General features: G+C 39.1%; 1 protein-coding gene across 1 annotated transcript in view; it reads right to left on the bottom strand.

Annotated features, from left to right (window-relative positions):
* The window catches only part of MAOB (monoamine oxidase B), a 108546-nt gene that overhangs the window by 48242 nt on the left and 38474 nt on the right, over positions 1-21830 (bottom strand). The window contains exons 2-3 of the mRNA XM_058658862.1: positions 18495-18589; positions 17233-17370 (exon numbers count right to left, since the gene is read on the bottom strand). Of these exons, the coding sequence (XP_058514845.1) occupies positions 17233-17370; positions 18495-18589 (233 nt within the window). The remainder of the gene's footprint in view (positions 1-17232; positions 17371-18494; positions 18590-21830) is intronic.

The raw sequence follows: 21830 nt of genomic DNA, 5'->3' as shown, positions 1-21830 counted from the left end.
TACTGAGATGAAAGGAATCCGAGGCATCTGCCTGCTTGAAACTACTGTTTTCAGGATGAAAAGTTGGCAAAGAAACTCATCTAAGGAGATGGTGTTTGGTGCTGCAATTAAAATGTCACTTGGGATGCTTGCATCCAATAGCAGTGTCTGGATAGGAGTCTGATACTAGATGTATTTTTACAACTGTAGCTAAGCAGATGTTTTATCAGATATTGCTTTTTAAAAGAATATTTATGGGCACCGGTGAGTTCCAGCTGCTTCATTTCCAATCCAGCTCCCTGGGAAAGCAGCAGAGGATGGCCCAAAGCCTTGGGCTCCTATACCCAAATAGGAGACCCGGAAGAGGCTCTTGGCTCTTGATTTCAGATTGGCTCAGTTCTGGCCATTTGGGGAGTGAACAAGTGGATGGAAGATCTCTCTTTCTGTCTTTGCCTGTGTCCCCCTCTCTTTGTAAATCTGCCTTCAAATAAAATAGATAAATATTTTAAATAAGATAAATATTTTTAAAAGATTGTTTAACTTCATGTAAATGTTTTATTACTGATTTTCAGTATACTTGAAAAACAGACAGAAATAGACAAAGTTCTTCCACCCTCTAATGCACTTCCCAAGTTCCCATAACAATAGGGGCTGGTCCAGGCTGAAGCCAGTTCATAATTCAAGTCAGGTCTTCCATGTAGGTCGCAGGGACCCAAGTACTCGAGCCTTCATTTTTTTGCCTCCCAGGATGTTCAGTAGCAGGGAGATGTACTCCAAAGTGGAGCTGGGACTCAAACCCAAGCTGTCGGATATGGGATTCCCACACAGCATCTTAATCATGTTACCTAATGCATTGCTCCCCCTTTTTTTACATAGTAATCTCTTATTCATATATATATATAAGGGTACTTCAACACATTTGTGGCAAAAGGCCTTTTCAAACGCATGCATATTTTCTTCCACAACATGCATTTCCCACAGACTTTTTGAAGATTTTTTTCTTATGCAAGAATTTCAATATTTTTATAGAAAAGATAAACATCTTTTGATTTAATTTTCCTTGAACTTTTTGAAGTACTTTATTTAAAGGAGATTTAGCAGATCTGATTGGAATGTTCAAACCTTCAGTAGAAATTATTAAATCTTGACACAAGCAATAGATTTTTAAACACTGAAGTTTTTTTTTCATAATTCGGTAACTTCATGGGGAACTGAATTTCCCCTCTAAAATACACTTGAAAATCAAGCATTATTAAGTTTCAGACAAGCAATAGTGAATTTTGGGTACAATACTTGATCATAGAAAATCCGTGGCTTAGGTCAGTGTTTATTCTGTGCTTAATCATACTTCTTGATTCTGTCTGTTTTGCGCAAGTGATAGGAAAAAGAAAGTTAACACAGCTGATGCTAATCATATTTTAGGTATCTATGTTTTTCTTATATATGTTATTTACTTGCATATCACATGCTCTCCCCAACCAGCATGCAGTCTCCATGAGGGCAGGTTCACTTAGAAGCAAAGAGTCGCTGTTTCCATCACTCCTATAAGAAACACCCTCCTCAGGTCTAGCAGGTGCAATGCCCTGATTCAAGTGCTGCAGATTGAGCAGTGGATCAAACTGAGAACACAAACACCTTTCTGCCCTTATGAAGTTTCTATTCTACCAGGCACAGGTACATATGCAAGGAATATGTGTATTAGGGTACTTCAGAAAGCTCATGGAAAATGGAATCAAAAGATGTTTATATTGGAATAAAATTCTGAAGTCTAGGTATAGTGTCTTCTTAATACACATTTTCCAAGAACTTTTTGAAGTTACCCCATATTATGTAGTGTCAAGACTTGCTCAGAAACTAACAGTATAGCAGTGAAAGGATAAATTAGGAACAAAGAAAACCTGATGGAGGTGGGAGAGGCTACTCCTTAACACAGGCTTATCAGGGAAGACCTCTCTGAGAAGATGGTATTTGAGTTGATAAACAGGACTGTCCCAAGTACAGGGAAAAGAAAATGTGTTTTAGTTATTTTTTCAATTACATATTTTAAAAGTAGAGAGACATAGGGAGGACTACGATCTGCTGATTCAGTACCCCCAAATCCCCACAAGAGCCAGGGTTGAGCCAAGCTGAAGCCAGGAGCCCAGAACTCAATATGAGTCTCCCACATGGGTGGCAGAGATGTAATAATTTGAGCCACACTTGCCTGCCTCCTAGAGTGCTGATTAATAGGAAGCTGGAATCAGAAACAGAGCAAGGACTTACACCCAGACACTTATATGCGGGATGTAAGCATCTCAAGTGGCATCTTAACTCTGGCACCAAATGCCCACCTCTTTGTTATCTATTGCTGCATAAATAAACTCACAGCTCAATGGCTTAAGACATAAATCTATTATTTTCTTTTGCATTTCTGTACATTGTGTTGGCTAAGTGGGGCTATTCTTGCTTGAGAGGCTCATGTGGCTACACCAAATAGTAGATGGAGTTAGAGTTATTTGAAGGCTTGCCTGGACAGGATGCACAAACAGCTTCATTTACAAATCTAGCTGCTTAGTTGGAGCAGGAGTTGGGACACTCGGTTCAGCCAAAACAGGGTCTGAGTTACTCCTTGTAGCCTCTCTAGTATGATAGCTTCACAGTATTTACACTTCTGAAGTGATGTATGTAATTCAAGGCCCCAAGAGGGAGGTGGAATATGTCAATTTCTTAAGACCCTGGCCTCCAAACTGAAATCGCAACACTTCTGTCAAATTCTCTTGGTTAGAGCAGTGATTGAGCTTTCCAGGATTCAAAAAAAAGGGGGTATGGAAACCATTTCTCCCTCTTCATTGGAGAACAGAAAAAGAATATGTGGCCAGGGGCTGGCGCTTTGATTCAACTGGTTAATCCTCCAGCTCCAACTGCTGGCATTCCACATACAGATGCCAGTTAGTTGAGAATCCCAGTTCTTTCCAGTTTGTCCCAGCTAGCCCAAATTCTTGGAAACTTGCACCCATGTGGGAGACCCAAAAGAAGCTCCTGGATCCTGATTTCGGATTGTCTCAGCTCTGGCCATTGTGGCCATTTGAGGAGTGAACCAGTGGATGGAAGATCTTTCTCATTGCTTCTCCTACTCTCTATAAATCTGCCTTTACAATAATAATAAATATTTTTTAAAAAGAGCATGTTGCCAGCTACCTTTACTATGCTTCAAGGAGTGCAAATCCAGCGGAGTAATAAACTTGGCACTTCAGAACCCAAAGTGACTGGAATACAGCTGGGTCAGGAAGCTGGTTGGGGATATAGCATTAAGCACTTATAGGCCATGATAAAGACTGATGACCTTCATTCTCCTTTTAACTTAAGTCTACTGTGTTTTCTCCCAGAGTTCTACCATCAAGAAACTTTAGCTCCAGCCTAGAAAACAGACAAGATGTCAACAGGGATGTGGAGAATATGCCTGGAATCAATCAGAGAGAAACTGAGGCCCCTAAAATAGTAGCAGCACAACTACCCTGGCCTTAGAAGCACAGGAGGTTAAAAAACAGCCTGTTGTTTTTAGATAGACTCTTATCCTTTCTAATCCAAAGGATCAATGGCATCGGGTATCACAATGGCATCATTTGATTGCCAGATCATCCAATCTACACTGGGCATTCATAAAGTGACACCTCTTCTAATCTTCTTATGTTTACATTTTGCAATGGAAACATGTGATGAACTCAAAATATGCATATGGCTGTCTAATCATTTTTCTCTCTCCTGTGACACAAAGTTCCAGCAATCTCACTGGTATACAGATATTCCTCCACTTATGATGGAGTCCCTTCCCAAAAGCCCACTGTAGGGTGTGACCATTGTAAGTTGTGAATGCTTGGAACCCCTAACCCTGGACACATCCCGGCTCTGCAGCACCACCACATGCTGCAGAACCTTGCTGCAGCATGCATTGCCATAGCCCAACATCACAACAGAGGAAAGGACTCAAAAGATCCAAACTCAGAATTGGAACAATAGAGTTACTGAATTTGAATCGCTATCACCATAAAGTTAAGTGGCAAAGTAAACTACTAGAAGTTGGGGGATTGTCTGTACTTTAAATTCCTGGATTAACAAATAAATGTGTTGATTTACTGTCTCCCAATAGTCCTCAACTTAAACAAATGTAGAATTTGTATCAATGGGCTCCTGGTAATATGGAGAGATCAAAAGTATCAAGGGAGTCCAAATGGAGATTTTACAGAAATTCAGTGATGGGGCCTATGATGACATTATGAAGCAAGATTCTGAGAAGAAAAAGCAGAGATCAATAACCTGCCCTGCACTTCGGTCCTCAGTATTCTATGCTTTTTCCTTGTTTTTCTTGAGACATCACTTGTTCTTGAGCACATGTATAAATAGGGCAATATGGCAGTTGAAATGCCAAATTCCCAAACTCTGGAATGAGACAATCAGGGTTGACATCCCAAACCTATCACTTATCAACTGGGGAATCTGCAGCAAGTCATGCAAATGCTTTGTACCTCAATGCTCTCCATCATAAAGGAGGGACAATGATTGTCATGGGGCTTTTCTGAATATTCAATGAGATACGTTTATGCTTGGAAAGGTGCTCTGCAAACATACTAAAATCTCAAAATATGGCCATTGTTATTATTTATTTATTTATTTTTTTTTTTAAAGATTTATTCATTTTATTACAGCCAGATATACAGACAGGAGGAGAGACAGAGAGGAAGATCTTCCATCCGATGTTTCACTCCCCAAGTGAGCCGCAACGGGCCGATGCGCGCCGATCCGATGCCGGGAACCTGGAACCTCTTCCGGGTCTCCCACACGGGTGCAGGGTCCCAAAGCATTGGGCTGTCCTCGACTGCTTTCCCAGGCCACAAGCAGGGAGCTGGATGGGAAGTGGAGCTGCCGGGATTAGAACCGGCGCCCATATGGGATCCCGGGGCTTTCAAGGCGAGGACTTTAGCCGCTAGACCACGCCGCCGGGCCCGGCCATTGTTATTATTAAATTCATATTTGAACTGGATGTCAGAGCCAGCATGCACATGTGTGTTTGGTTTAACTTGAAAGTCTAAAGTATAGGTAATCATGAATTGTATTTGTTTCTCAGTTTGCACATGACTAGAAGCTGACTGTAGCAGCTGTCCTTAACATTTGCCAACTTAAAACTAAAGGAGAAATAGTAAATGTCAGCAGTAAAAGGTTCCAGGTCAGTCTACAGCCCTTTTGCTTAGAATTTTGCATAAAGTATATGTGCTGAAAGACAAAATGAGGAAATAAACTTCTTTCATGTAATTATAGACATAGTTTCTGTATGACTCTCTCTGATTGGACTCTTGATTGTATTTTTAAATTTATTTTATTTATTTGAAAAGCCAAATGGACAGAGATAGTAGGGAAAGAAAGAAAGAGAGAGAGAGAGAGAGAGAGAGAGAGAGAGAGAGAGAGAGAGAGAGGAGTAAGAGAAACCTGACATTTGCCATTTCATTTCCCAAATGGTCTCAACAGCCAGGATTGGGCCAACCTGAAGCCAGGAGCCTGGAACTCTATTAGTGTCTCCCACATGGATTCAGGGGCCCAAGCATTTGGGCTGTCTTCTACTATTTTTCCAGATGCATTAGTAGGGAACTGGATCAGAAGCAGAGCAGCCAGGTCTCAAATCAGTGCTCCAAAATGGGTTGCTAGAATCACAAGCAACAGTTTAAGCTATAATGTCAATGTGCTACAATGCCAGCCTCCATGTTTTTCAAAAGATCTATTATTTATTTGGAAGGCAGAGTTAAGTTATTGTGATATTGGTAAACCCTGGCATGCCTACTGCTTCCTGATTCCTCTACAAGAGTGTCAATATGGTCGCTTAGTAACTCAGAGGAAAGAGTCTCAATTGGCCTGCTCAGAACCACAATCTCATACTGTATAATCCAAAAAGATTACAGTGTGGCTGATGGAAATGCAAAAGATATCACAACCAGAAAAAAGGCATTTTACTCTTTACTATAACCTATTTAATCTGTTTGTCTAAATATGCAAGTTTAGTTGCAGGTAAATGCTGATCTCCCAGTCTACTCATAATACAGAAACCAAAAACAGTGGAGACAAAAGTAGATTTAAAGGATAAAAGCTTATGCTTCAAAAATAATTTGAGTCACAAAACTCTCTGAAACATACATGCAAATGATTGAGAGAATTTTAAAGACCCTGGATATGATAAAAATTATTTTATAGCTGCTGAATCTACAATACTTATGCAAAGAACATTATGAAATCGTGAGATGTTAAAATTTGATTGGCACATGAAGCAGTAAGTATTCATGATGCAAATATTCTTTTTTAAAAAAAAGAAAGATAAAAGATCTTTATTGAAAATATCTACTATCCCTCATTAAATGCTTCATACACGAGAAAAAGAAAAGCCTATACTTCAATGCATAAGGAATCTATAAAATATTTTAGTAGAGTTTATTGGTCTGATTGTCTTTGCAAAAGGATTCATGGAGTTTCATCTTGCCTGGTGTCTAATTTTTGAAATTCTTTCTTTAATAATAAGCCAATTCCAGAAGTATTTTTTCAAAAACAAAGTAGACACAAGATACCCTTTCTATTCAAGTATTCTCTATTTAGTGTATCACAATAGCCGTATCAGTGACAGTGATGTTAAACAATGTCTTCCGCTAATATATTTCCTCTTTTAAATCTTAAAGCACTAAGAGAGTGGTACAAACATCCCTCTGATCAAATGGAGAAATCAAGGCACAGGAGCATAAATTACATAGCCAAGGTCATGCAAAAGGTCAATGATCAACAGCGTGTGTATCTGTGTGTGTGTGTGTGTGTGTGTGTGTGTTAGACAAAAGGGATAAATCTGCATCCCCGCCATATCAGGATAAAAACCCTTGAGGATCTGTATGTGACCAGCTGCTTTTTGGGATCTAGACTGTCTAAATGCAAAGGACCTAAGCTCAGCCACTAACCCTGCCTGGAAGCAGTTTGGCTGTTGCTAGTGGATATGTAATCCAGGAGACTGCTGCCTGAGCAGGTGGGAGGCACACAGTTTTGTTGGCAGCAGTAGACCTAGCCTCTTCTCATAGATCATGTACTTTGTACAGTACAGTCTGTTTCTAATCATAGTTTCAAAAATAAAAATGAGATGAACTCTACACATAGTCGTAATAGTACTAAAACGTACAATGAAGAAATCACCAAATTATCTCATACTGCACCATCCAAATAAAAGCCAAAGCTATGCCATTTGGTATATGATATGTCATAGTTCTTTTTAAGGATTTGCTAAATAGAAGAGGGGGAGATGAATGGATGGATGGTTGCCATGGATAAATAAATGAATAGATGGATAATTAGAAGATGAAGGAAAAACATCAAAAAAGGAAGAAAGGGTAAAAAAGAATATACAAAAATTGAAGCATAATGCATTCACTGATTTAAAATGTACTTGAACTTAATAGAAGAAACACAAACTGAAATAAAGTGAAGGAAGTGCTAAGCTTCAAATATGTTTCATAAACTCCAGGAGATGTTTAATTCCGGAAAGAGCACTGTATTATGTCAAAAGATCATGAAAATCAGTAACAGATAGGACTTTTTAGAATTAACTCCAAGCTTAATTTTGATATGACTTGAATCCATGCTATGAAATAAGATTTAAGTAGTTGCTACCTTCTTACACTTCTTTCATTCTCTCCTTCCCTACATTCTGATTTTGTCAATTATATAATTCACCCTACAAAGTATTTATAGCATTTACATCTATAGGCAATCATATCGATTCTTTATATTTACATACATTTATTATATAAATGTATTAAATGTCTAATACTAGTGTCACCAGAGCCAATCCATTCCGGAATGCTTTGAGTCAACACTTAGTGGATAACTTCAAGTGGAGTGCTACTATGATAAAACTTTCAATTATGTGTCAGTGGCTTAGTGGACAGACAATAGATGCCACAGGACTGAAAGGTAGAGAACAATGACAAAGAATTGGTTAAACCATTGTCTGGATAATTTGAGAGGCAGATCAAGTACTTACCAATCATGAAGTTCAAAAAGAAACCGCTAAAAAGATTGTTGCTCTACTTACATATAATCTGTCAACAATGGTATAGCTCTGGAGACTGAATAGCTAAGATTAAGAACCTTAAGTTTTCTAGTCATCAGTTTTCAAACAGTATGATCTAATATTGTTTGCTTTTCTTTGTTTGTGAAATAGGAATCTACTTTTCTTTTTTTGACTCTTTTTGTTCAGTGACTTTCAAAAATATTTTTCTGTTGGCTTCATATGGAAAAGATACACTTTGGTCCCACAAATACCATACCATCTGTGCTCTGAATGGTCTCATTATCAATTATTTACCCTGATACTTTCCATATATTTGATGTTTAGTGCATGCTTTGAATAAAGTGTGGATGCATAATTAATAGGAACTAATGAGCTAAACTTGACTATATGTATTTATTTATGATGGCATTTACAAAGAACTTTGAATGACATTTGGAAAATAAAATATTCTTAAGTGAAGAAGACTTCAGTTTTTCTTCTATATGAAAATAGAGAAAATTCAATGTAAACAAATACAATATATATATAGTGAATATCTATACACACATATATGCATATATAGATATATTTTTATATAAACATACACACAAGGGTACTTCAAAAAGCTCATGGAAAACTGAATTGAAAGATAAGTTCATTATGGTACAAAAATTCTGAAATCATATATATGAGGAACTTTCTAAAAGTTCATGGAAAAGGCTTATTGTATATGTAATTAAAAATACTATGCATGGGGCCACCACTGTGACCAGAAGGGTACACTGGTATCTCATATGGATGCCAGTTTGAGTTCCATCCCAGTTGCTGCACTTCCAATCCAGCTCCCAGTTGATGCATCTGGGAAGACGTTGGTGGATAGCCCAAGACCTTGGGCCTTTGCAACAGCAAAAGAGACAAGGTTGAAATTTCAGGCTCCTGGTTTTGGCCTGGCCTCGTCCTGGCTGTTGCAGTCATTTGGGAATGAACTAGTGGATAGAAGATCTCTCTGCTTCTCACTCTCTCTGTCAAGTAAATACATAAATCTTTTAAAAAATTCTGTGCTACCCACAACTCTAGTTCCTATAACTTTATCCAGATGTGTGCATGTATGTGTGTGCATGAGCACAGGGAGTATATTTATTGATTTTGCTACATTTGAAGTTCCAAATGTAATCTATGGAGGCCTAGAATAAATGCATCTCACTTCCCAAATGTTGCTCCAAATGCAGCAAGATGTAATTTTGAACAAATTATTACTTGCTGTAGATCTGCCTATATTCTCCAAAGAACACAAATAAGCACTTGGGTTTCCAGAATAAATTAGCGTTAGCTTCAGAATGATCACTAACCAAGCGAGTTTCACTTGATGAGGAGGAAATTACTACTCTGCACATTTTTTCCCGTGGAAAAAATTTCCCATGGCAATAAGACATGGCTGTTTCCCATAAATGAGAAATAAAATGTACTGTGGGTGAGGGTGGAAGCAAAGATTCGTTAAGCCCACCTCAGATACAGCAGACTTGTGGAGCTGGCAAGATCAGCATGGCAAGTGTGAAGCTCATGCGAAAGGGCAGCTGGAGATTTCTATAATCATCAGAGACACAAGTGCACTCTGCACTTTGATTCAAGCCTCCCTGGATTAACAGGATTGGTGATGGGGCATGAAGAAGAGAATGTTAAGGGCCTGCAAAAGTGTCTACTTCTGGCTCACTGCTCTCTAAAGCAGGCCAAGGTCTTACATGAGGAGACTTCAAAAGGGTCATAGAAAATGGAATTAAAAGATAAATTTATTTTGGTGTAAACATAACTTTGAAAGCTATGCACAGTTGTTTTGTAATATGCTTTGCCCATATACTTTTTGAACATCTACTTAAAAGCATAGATTTCACAATTTTTTGGCACCAAAATAAGCTTATCTCTAAGTCTGTTTTCCATGAACTGTTTGCAGTTCCCCATGCAACATGGCAATTTCCATTTGCTAAATGCAATTATGACTTGAGTTATTCAATTTCTCAATATTTCCACTCTCTGGTGTAGTTCCCTGATACTGACAGAGGTTAGACTGGAATGGTCTTGTAGATAGATATCTGCAGTTAGCTCTGTATGCCTGCATGTGATTTTTGTGTACTGTAACTTCAAGTTATCAACAAGACTGCAGGTTTGAACCAAATGCTTTCTCCTCCATGAAGCTGTTAGAATAATAGTGGTTACAGAAACAAATAGCTTATCTTTTTGAGACTTCTGTCACTTTCAAGTTGATCAAATACAACACAAAAGGGACTTTAACAATGAGCTTGGTTTCTGTCCACTAAGAAATAGGCTAAGCCAAGAGTGTTTTTGCTCATTTTCTTCACATAGCTGAAGTTTGGAAATGATTGTTAGTATGGCATTGAGCTTTTTAATTTTAAGTTGCTCTGCGTCCTGAAAATGATCAAAGTCATTACAGTTCACTGATATTAACTTTCATTACTGTAATAGCTGATAAAGGGTAATTATGAAAGAATATGTTTGGGAGACTCAGTTCAAGATTAGATGACCCATTGAGTGGTTATGGTGATCTTGCTGGTAGAGTCCCAAGGTAGTGCAAAGCATTACATGGCAAGAGGTAGCATACTTCTATCTCTCTCCTTATAAAGCCCGTATTTATGGGGCCAGCAGTGTGGCATACTAAGTTAATACTCCACCTGCCATGCTGGCATCCCAGGTTCATGTCCTGGCTGTTTCACTATCAATCCATCTCCCTGTTTATGGCCTAAGAAAGTAGACGAGGATGGTTTAGGTACGTAGGCTCTTGAACCCATGTGGGAGACCTGGTAATGGCCCCTGGCTCCTGACTTTGGATCAACCCAGCCCTGGCCATTGTGGCCATTTGGAGAGTGAGCCAGTAAAAAGATGACCTCTATATGTGTGTCTCCTTTTCTCATAACTCTGCCTTTCAAATAAAATAGATGTTTAAGAAAGCCAATATGATTCAACCATGGGGAGGGAGGGGTTCTAGGCTTACAGCCTAATGCAGTCTATTCAGCTGTCAAACACTACCCTCGCATGCCGTAATTGTATTAAGTTTCTACCATCTTAGTATCATTAATGTAAGATTTTGGGGACCAAGTCTTTAACACATGGGTCTTTAGGGGACAGTTAACATCCAAACTAATATCCACATCAACTTTTTGTCCTAAAGCAATGATTTCAGACTGATGAAAGCTGAAATTGAGAAATTGTGTTTATAGCCTAAATCATTCCTAATCTCAGAATTTTCTTCAACTTCTTCAAAGAAGAGCAACAAAAGAATTTAAAGAATGTGTGCATGAGAACTCATAAGAGGAAGTAGTTTAAGTCAAAATAGTGCATAGCAATACTCCTTATGAAGTTTTATCTTTTTAAACTGTGAATATTCCTTAAAAGGGAACAATTTTCTGAGTCACTTCCAAGGCAGAGAAACAACTGCCTTCTAAAAGGTCAGTAGAAATCAGCATTTATTTGTAAAACAGATCAAAAACCTCAGCAGATGTTTAACAATGAAACACTAATGATAGCACCACTGACTTCAGTAAAAAAGACTAGCATTGTGGTACAGAAAGTTAGAGGGTTATTGTCTTCTATGGTAACATCCTATGTAGGCACCAGTTCATGTCCCAGCTGCTCCACTCCCAATTCAGTCCATTGCAAACGCACCTGGGAAATGTGCCCGGGAAAACAGAGAAAGATGGTCGAAATGTTTGGGCTTCTGCAGCAATGTAGGAGATGAAGATGGGGTTCCAGGCTCCTCACTGCAGCCTGGTTCAGCCAGCCCAAGCTGTTACAACTGTTTGTGATGTGATCAGTAAATAGAAGATTCTCTCTCTCTCTCTCTCTCTCTCTCTCTCTCTTTCTCTCTGTATGCGTGTGTGTGTGTGTGTGTGTGTGTGTGTGTGTAACTCTGACTTTCAAATTAATAAATCTTTTTCGAAACAGTAAAGAAAACACCTAAATTACATAGATTTGAGCTGAGGCACTTTTGCCACAATTAAAGTTCCACAGAGTTTGACATCATACCTTTTTATTCACAAAGTCATTGTTGGAATGCTATTTTTAATAACATAAAGCACATTTACAGTAGCACTAAAAATGAAGACCACTCAACAGATAAAAATGTTTCTGGCAGGTCCAATACAGAAGATACAAAACATACCATGGGTGCATCAATATCTATTATGGAACCTGCATGAATAAACTCAACCTTTCAGTAGAGCAACTTGTCTACAATGACAAGAAACTGTTGACACTGAAAGTCATCTTTTCTCAAGGAAAGATGCTGTTTCATTGGGTAGCTAGCACACCATGAGCCACCATATCATTCTCCTTTTCTAGGTAGCTAAATTTGTCAGTTCCAGTATCAGCCACCAGATCCAAGTTCCGTAGCCTAGTGTTAATATGGCTGCATATAAAAGTACCTGCCAGTAACAACCACGTATGAAATTTACAAAGCAGATCCCTTCAATAGGTTGATTCAAACAGCAGGATCTCACAAACTGGTTTGATACCCTCAGGATTTAGGTTAAGAAATACTGCAGGTCTGCTGAAGGAACCAGGGATGGCTATACAACAGAATATTTCAAAAATAAATGCTGGAAAATGAAATTAAAATAAATTAATTACTATGCAAAGAATTCTGAAGTCCATGTATTTTTTCTTCTTTTCCAGAAGAATGTTCCATAGGTTTTTAGAAGATGTCTTGTACTATGTGTTTACATGAACCATAATTTGTGCTTGTAGGCAATCATTAAAACAGCTAATAGAAAACAATGTCTCTTAGCTGTAGGCAACGATCTAGGTTGCTTTGAACTTAGGCAAGTATTACACAGCTGGGAGAAAAGTAGCCACTAATTGGGGGGCATCCTGGGCCTGACCAATACCAAATTAGTGTTGACTATATCAGTGTGCCAGCATAGTTGCCTATTTTTAAATTAAATTTAAAAAATTTTTAAAGATAAGTGGGGGGATTTGGTTTTGCGGGCCCCAGCCTGGCTCGGACTGCGATTTGGAGCCACGAGCCCACAACTCACATCAGGACAGCCCATGCCTATGCCATTTGTCACTGGGTGCCCTGTGCATTCCTGGGCACAGGGACTATAGATTGACCAGGGAACAGGGCAAGGGAATATGTGGGAGAGAGGACTGCTGAAGGAGTGTGTTGCAGGTGAAGAATCACTTCTGAGGTGCTTCCATCGACAAGGTCACTGTATTTGGTGATTGGAATGCATGTGTCAGAATTGGGCTTCAGTGGCTCAGACAGAGCAGTGGACGGCATACCTAAATGCACACAGAGGATACAGCAGTCCATTGAGACCTGCAGAGAACACCTGGTACCATAACAGAAGATGGAGGGCAGAACGAATCAGTTAACTACCCTGGCCAGGCATTGACAGCAATGTCTGGGTGATTAGAGCCTCCAAGGTTGACTGTGTCAGCTGATGGGCCTGGGAAAGATTTCCTCTTCCTTGGAGTAGCGAGATCAACAAAATCTCAGAACTGTCTAAACCACTTGGGCAGAACCTTTGGAGCATGTTCCACATCGGGGACCCTAGGGTGACATCGGGTGTCTGTTCCCCATTCCCAGGTACTGATGCAGTTGGGAGGCTGAGTGCAACTTCTCTCCTTCTCTCTCCCTCCCCTCATTCCAGATACAGGAAGAAGAAAAAGAAAATTTGGAAACAATGGTCTCACCCACTTTCCCCTAACCTTAGATAGGGTCACACACTGATTAACTATGTAAACATCCTCAAAAATAAAATTAAAGGGCCCAGCGCGGTAGCCTAGCGGCTAAAATCCTCACCTTGCACGCACTGGGATCCCATGTAGGCTCTGGCTTGTGTCCCAGTGGCCCAGCTTCCCATCCTGCTCCCTGCTTGTGACCTGAGAGAGCAGTCGAGGACAGCCCAAAGCATTGGGACACTGCACCTGTGTGGGAGACCCGTAGGAAGCTCCTGGCTCCTGGCTCCTGGCTCCTGGCTCCTGGCTTTGGATCAGCTCAGCTCCAGCCATTGCGGCCATTTGGGGAGTGAATCAACAGATGGAAGATCTTCCCTTCTGTCTCTCCTCCTCTCTGTATATATGACTTTCCAATTAAAACATATTTTTAAAAAAATAAAACTAAATTAAAAAGCACTTAAAAAAAAGAAAGCAATGTCAAGACATTCAAGGCCCTATGTTCTATGATAGAAGAGACAAATTTCTGAACTCCGTTATCTGGCATGATGTAGGAGATAAAAAGTCAGAGCACTTGCCAATCACCCTAGAAATGTATCTCTCAATCCAAGATTATTTTTATAGGTTAAAAATGAGAAAAATGGTATGTGGCTGAAGATGGCTATGAGTGGTGCTAGTAGAGAACCAGCATTTAGTTTGAGAAACATTTCTTAACTCTAAGGTCTTTATGATTGTTTCTTAGCATGCAGTTCCTCACCAAATATGACCACGAGGAGGTCAAATTGGCTCCTGCGCCGATTCCAAAAACCTTAGCCTCACTGAGTCATTAGTGTTTCGACTGGTCTGATTAGCGAGAATTAGGGCGTAAGGCAGTGTTGCAAATACAGTTATGCATATGCATATGACATTTTTTAACGCACCGATGTTTCCCACTTCCTCCAGCAGAGGTCAGGAAATACCAACACAGAAATGTGAAAATCTACAAACCGAGACAATGTTTTAGTGTGATTTTTCTCAATACAGAATTAAGAAAACGTTTTTAAAATTGGTTTTTGTGAATAATATTTTCAAATTACATTTTTACAGTGGTAACATTTAAGTTTCATAAAGAACACTGTTGCCATATGCTTTAGTACCTGGATTTTCTTAACTGCGTACAGATAGGAAATCATCAAAGAAAATAACATATTTGTTCATCACTGTGAAGACTTATTTAACACCATTCTCATTAACTGAGTCCTGTGAGCGATCCCTCTCACACAAAGGATTTAATGTCAAACCAGAAGATTACCAGAAAAAAAATTATCCTGGATATAGCTCTGAACTGAGATGAATCCCTGCACACACAAAGACAGCAAAGCAAATATAATGTCTGGTCATTTCCTTTGGAGAAAGCTTAGAGAGTCTAGTGTTCTCAGAAATCTATCTCTGCAAATGTTCATGGTAGAATAAGAAAGACATAGCAAACCAGTCAACATGGTCTACACACTTAACAAAGCAAATAACTCCACAAAGGATATTTACTACGAACTACTGATTGATTTTTATCAGATCTCACCATTAGCATGACACATTCTCATTTATAATTCATGCATCTGTTTTTCTACTAGACACAAGTGAAAGCAAAGTGAAAAAGTGTGCAAAACAAAATGTTAAGGTCCACCAAAACATGTATATATAAACTAAGAAAACCTTTACCTACATTATGATAAATCAAATAGTTGCTTAGATTCTGTTCTATTACATGATTCAAAATGGATGGTCTGTTGATTGTCATTGCTAGTATCACTCACAAATGATACAAGGGTGTCAAAATTGTTACAGAAATAAAACCTGACAATTGCTAATTTCTTCTGTCTTCTCAGGGGAAGACTTCTACCAGTGAGGAATATAATGGGATGAAAAATTTCACTGGAGAGCACAATTAGGGGATGGTTTATTTTGGCGCATTTTAAAAAAATCCATGCATGGTATTTCATAATATACATTTTCAACATATATCTCGAAGGCCTCCCACATATCTCTATATTGCTTACTTCTAAATGAGCAAGAAAAAAACAACTGGAACTCAAAACCTCTGTCAGCTCTTGATGGAACTCTGGAGTGGGTCCTGGAGCCCAAACCCTTTGCTTGTTAGAGACTATCCGTGACTTTGGACCAAAATGAAGGATCTGGAGGAGCAGGAGCCAGGGGTAAGCAAAGAGAATCTGAGACCCAGCAGTATGGTGGGAGACTGGATTTTACTGGTAACCACGACCGGTGAGAAATTCTCAAGGGTGCTTTGGTCTAAAGAGTTGGTAGAATAATATTCAATAGTCATTTTTAAGCTGTTTGTGTTGCTTCAGTTTCGAAGTCCCCTCCCAACCATCCATTGCCACTTCTTGAAACTCCAGTCATATCTGGGGCGCAGAGGAATCAGGGTGATCTGAGGAAAAGTCGGACAAAGACACAAGTTTGATCCCAAGTTTGTACAGAGCAAAGGTGAGACAAAAGTCACAGGTCATGAGTAAGTGTCGGTGTCATGGAAGTGGGAACAATCATTGGAATGAGAGATCCATAAATTCACAGGAGTCTTGGGGAGAACAGTGCGGTTCCCTGACAAAAGAAGAGATTATGCTAATGTCCAAAGGAGAATAGCTTTAGCCGATACAAAGCACACAATAGTAAAATTTCAAAATATTTCCTTATGTGTATTAAAAAATAGCCTTTATTAGGCCAGTGTTGGGGTGCAATGAGTTAAGCGTCACCTGCAATGCAAACATCCCATATTAGGGTGCAGATTTCAGTCCCAATTGCTCTGCTTCTGATCCAGCTCCATGCTATTGTACCTGAGAAAGCAGGAGAGGATGGCCCGGGGACTTGGACCCTTTGACACCTACAGACTGGCTTCAGTCTGGACCAGTTTCAGCCATTGTGCCCATTTAGGGGAGTGAACTAGTGGAGGTAAGAGCTCATTCATTGTCTTCCTCTCTCTCCTTCTGCTCTCTGTCATTCTCCACTTCAAATAAGTAAATCTAGATCTAGTCTTTACAATGTGAAGTCTAAAGCAACACTTGTAAAACTGCCCACAGGTTTCTGCACCAAGGTTCTTCAAAAGATCCAAAAAGTGTGCATTATGGAAGAAATATGCATGAATTTAAAAATTCTTTGGAGCAAAAATAATTTGTGTTTTTCAATTTCATTTTTGTAAAAATTTTTGGAATATCTTCATAAAATGCGAAAGAGTCCCAGGCATTTAGAGGCATTTAATAAATAAATCACAAACACTTTCTCCATTGTTAAACATTTTGCCAAATGGAATGCCATTTCATCAGTAACCTTTCTAAATTGGGTTAGAATTCCCATCTAATTATGATTTGTTAACACTGAATAAATAATCCAAATGATTGATAACATTCGTTAAATAGTATACATCATTCAGTGATACAGAAAATTCTTTGAGAGAACAATCTGGAACTCATATAAGAAAATGCCCATAACAAAAGCATTCAAATCCTTGAAGGACTGGGCAGGCTTACCTTTACGTGGTGGATCAGACGCTCAACTTCATTCACTTTGTAGGTCTCCAATCCTAGTTCCTTGGCTAATCTTAAAATCCGATTCTGGGTTGGTCCAACATAGGCTCCTCCAAGGTCCACATATTTTACTTTTGGGTTCTATTTCCCCATGAGAAGAAATAAAAGCAAAGATTCGGGAAAATAATTATAAAATTATAAAGTCCTAAAATAAGCCAATTAATATTTTACTGGTTTTAGATATGTCTTGAACTGTATACATGGAAAACTGGAGTCTAGTCTCAACTCCAAATCATTCACTTGACTTCCTATTAGGTTAGAGGCTAAATGCATAGAGTGTTGAGTGATGGTTACCAATCTGGAGGTGAGAAACAAGTGAATGGAGAATTATTGATCAAAGAATACAAAATGTCAGCTAGACAGGAGAAGTTTTGAGACTTACTGCTTTTTTTAAAAAAGATTTATTCATTTTATCACAGCCAGATATACACAGAGGAGGAGAGACAGAGAGGAAGATCTTCCGCCCGATGATTCACTCCCCAAGTGAGCCACAACGGGCGATGCGCGCCGATCCGATGCCGGGAACCTGGAACCTCCTCCGGGTCTCCCACGCGGGTGCATTGTCCCAAGTGCATTGGGCCGTCCTCAACTGCTTTCCCAGGCCACCAGCAGGGAGCTGGATGGGAAGTGGAGCCACTGGGACCAGAACTGGCGCCCATATGGGATCCTGGGGCTTTCAAGGCGAGGACTTTAGCTGCTAGGCCACGCCGACAGCAAGTGACTATAATCAAATAAAATGTACTGTAGATTTTAAAATAATACAAAAGTAAATTTCAAATGGATCACCACAAAAACTAATCAAGGAAGTGAGATGATAGGTATGTTCATGAGCTTGTGGTAATCGTATTACATTATATAAATATATCAAAACTTCTCATCGTACTCTAAAAAGGTAATACCATTATGACTTGTCACTTAAAAATAATATGAATTAATATTAATAAAATACTATCAAAATATAAATGAGACAGACTCCCCAAAATGTCAAATATGATGTCAAATTCCCTGAGATGAGAAGACAAAAAGGAGCAAAAGTGTTGAGAGGGAGGCAAATGGAGAAGACAGTGAAGAACGTTCCAGAATAATATTCACCCTCTCGGAAAGAATCAATTGAAAATGAACATTTACAGGGGGAAAAAAACCAACCAAACAAACAAAAACCAGCCTTAGGCTCACTCTAGCTCACTCCATCTGCAATGTCTTACCCTAACAGTGTAAGTTCTGCCACCCACACGGTCCCGGGCTTCCAGAACAATCACATTCAGTCCAGAATCATGCAGAAGTTTGGCTGCTGCCATACCTGTGACAAAGCACAAAGGAAATATCAGGACCAGACATTTTATAGGGATTTGGATCAAGTTTCTCACTTTAAAAAAAATTTACTTATTTTTATTGGAAAAAAGAATTATAGAGAGAAGGAGAAACAGAAAGATCTTTTGTCTGCTGGTTCACTCCTCAAGTGGCTGCAATGGCTGGAGCTGAACTGATCCAAAGCCAGGAGCTTCTTCTGTATTTCTCACGCGGGTGCAAGGTCTCAAGGTTTTGGGCTGTCCTTGACTGCTTTCCCAGGCCCCAAGCAGGGAGCTGGAAGGGAAGTAGAGCAGCCAGGACATGAACTTGTGCCCTATGGGATCGTGGCGGTGCAAGGAGAGAATTTAGGCACTAGGTTATAATGCTGGGCCTAAGTTTTTCACTTTAATGGAAAAAAAAAATCTATGTTGGCTCACAAACACAGCCTAGTGTTGCATTCCTTACACATATTGAATTTCTCATACACCAACTCTCAGATAGCAACTACAATTTCTGGGAAGAAGAAAAGGGATCTTTCTTTCCTTCCTTCCTTCCTTCCTTCCTTCCTTCCTTCCTTCCTTCCTTCCTTCTTTCTTTCTTTTCTTTTTTGGTGTCTAATGTTAAAAGCTTTCCATGTCACAATAGCAGATTGTATGTTATGTTAACAGCTGCACGTCTAACAATGTAAATGAGAACACAAGGTTACACTCCGGAGGAACAACAAGTGCAGCAGACACAGGCCAAAGCATGGACACTGACTTCATTCTCAGGGCAAATCTTAAAAACAGTGAACCTTGAAAGCATGTTCACAGACCTGCGATTTACTGCTAAAACTGGCCTCTGTGGCTAGATGAAAGGATGTTGAATGTTTACAACACAGGGAAATGATACATGTTTAAGGTGATGGAAATTCTAGTTATCCTTTTTTGATCATTACATATATTGTATCCATGCATGGAACTATCACATTATACCCAAGTACAATTATTACTTGTAATAAATATAATAATGATGATGAAAATTGAACTTGTAGAAGTTGGCACAGTTATAAAACAAAACAGAAAATTGAACTTTATATGCATTCTTTATTTCCCAATGTAATCGATCACTACAGAATAAAAATATGCAGCCACTGTATTGTTAATTCAGTAAAAAATGCATTAAATATCTGCAATATTCATCACCATGGATTTAGCTTTTAAAAATCATACAGATTCATTCAGGCAATTGTTTGTAAACAAACTTTACTGATTTAAGCACAGAGCTCAGTAAATTTTGAAAGAATGCAAACTTAATATAAGTGTGGACATCTGTGGTTCTTACTACTAATTCATCCTGGATGTAGTTTTTGGCCTTAGAACTCTTAAAATCCTATCAGTTTAAAGCCACTCTTACAGTAATCAGAAAGAGGCTTTTGTTTTTCTTCAGTGAATGCAAGTCTGATGTTCTTCCCATGATAAGCTGAATTTGTTCAGTTCCAATTACCTTACTCACTTGCTTTATGAGAACAAACATAATCAAGGACATGCCAAGATGCTGATATGTCTCTCAGATACACAAAGAAACTTCTATGTTGTGTTTCAAAAATAACTGTTTTGGGGCAAACATTTCCCTTAGCAGCTAAGAAGCTGGTTAGGTTGCCTGTGTGTGTCATATGGGAATGCTAGGGTTCAATTTCCAGCCCCTTACTCCTTGACTCTGCCTTCCTGCTAATGTAGAGCGTAGGAAACAGTGGTAATGGTTCAAGCAATTGGGGTCCTACCCTGACCTAGGAAACCTGACCTGAATTCCTGGTTCCTGGCTTAACATCTATGTACACATTTAGGAAGTGAACCAGTGGATGAGAGCTCTCTGCATCTCTGCCTCTCAAATAAATACATAATGATATAACAATGGAAAGTAGTCCTGTGTTCTTTGGCTTCTCACTAGTGCAAAAAAATCTTGTAATTGTAGCTAATGCTTATATAATACTACACTTGGGCCATTGTATGCTTAAACAAATTAATTCAATGAATTTGTACAATAACTGAATGAGATAAGTTACTACTGCTGATAGTCCCATTTTATCATTGGGAAAGCTGAAGCACAAAGAGCTGCCCAAGGTCATATCAGGAGTAGATGGCAAAGCGGGTTCCACTTTAGTGTCTGTACTCAGATCCGCTACACAGCACTGCTTTCTCTGCGGGCCCACCCTCTTCATTGCCTGTACCTTCACATTGATTTTTACCAGGGGGAAAAGCACATTTCAAAAGATCTTGTTTTCACTTTATTTGGATCAACATGTTTTGAAGACACATTTGTGTCTTGCAGTTTGATAAGAATCTGTAGAACATAAAATATGAGCCCACGTTAAAAACCATAATGAAAGCCAAGGCTTCAGTCACCATCTGTCAGCACTTTTAAAACAAGAAACTCATTTTGCAGAGAGGCTGATTTGACATTTCATTATTTGAGTTAATCCATCTTCCCACTCTGTCCCCAGGGCCAGGGCCAAGGCTTCTGAGTGTAGGAGGGAATAGTTCCAAAGACCATGGCCCTTGTGTAATGCACACAAGTGATGCCCAAGCCTGATTTAGGAACACAGGACTTGCATTTTTAATTCCAGTTTTCTAATTTTACCTCTGTAAGGAAAAAAAAAACGCACACATCTGTTAACATTCAAAATTGTAGAAAATTCAATGACATTTATCAAGCATCAGTTCAACAAATGAAACAACAATGTAGCCATAGTAACAGCTATTATCTGTGAATTCAGATAAACCACCTGAGTGTGAGGAGGCTTAAAGAAATGGATCCCAAAGGAAATGCAACATTGCTTGTATACACTAGCATTTCATATTCCACAAAAGGTACTATCTTCTTGTAAGTGCAGTTACCCCATGGTATCTGATGCTACACATAAGCAGTTATTAAAACCAAGGCCTTACCAATGAACAGAGTTCTCCATGCTAGTGTGCCTTAATAATTACAAATCAAAAAGTCCACAATCTTGAAAGAAAACAACACAAAAGTACAGTGCTGGAAATCTCTCAATTTATCTTGCTAATGTTCACAGGGGTCATCTGAAATTCTTGTCTGGTATAAACCGACAAAAACCAATTTGAAAAACAATTGAATGAAATATCAGTGGCGTGGGGAAGTCTCTGCAATTTGGGAGGAGGAAATTTGGGGAGACAAAATTTCCTGGGCAGGAGGTAATTAAGATTGCAAAGAAGAGGTGACTCTGAAGGGAGTCCTTAGTGATCACGAAT

This window comes from Ochotona princeps, chromosome X (genome assembly GCF_030435755.1).
Source record: "Ochotona princeps isolate mOchPri1 chromosome X, mOchPri1.hap1, whole genome shotgun sequence".
In the NCBI taxonomy this organism is placed as follows: Eukaryota; Metazoa; Chordata; class Mammalia; order Lagomorpha; family Ochotonidae; genus Ochotona; species Ochotona princeps.
Note: the sequence above shows the minus strand (reverse complement) of the source record. Positions and strands in the feature narration are given on the sequence as shown.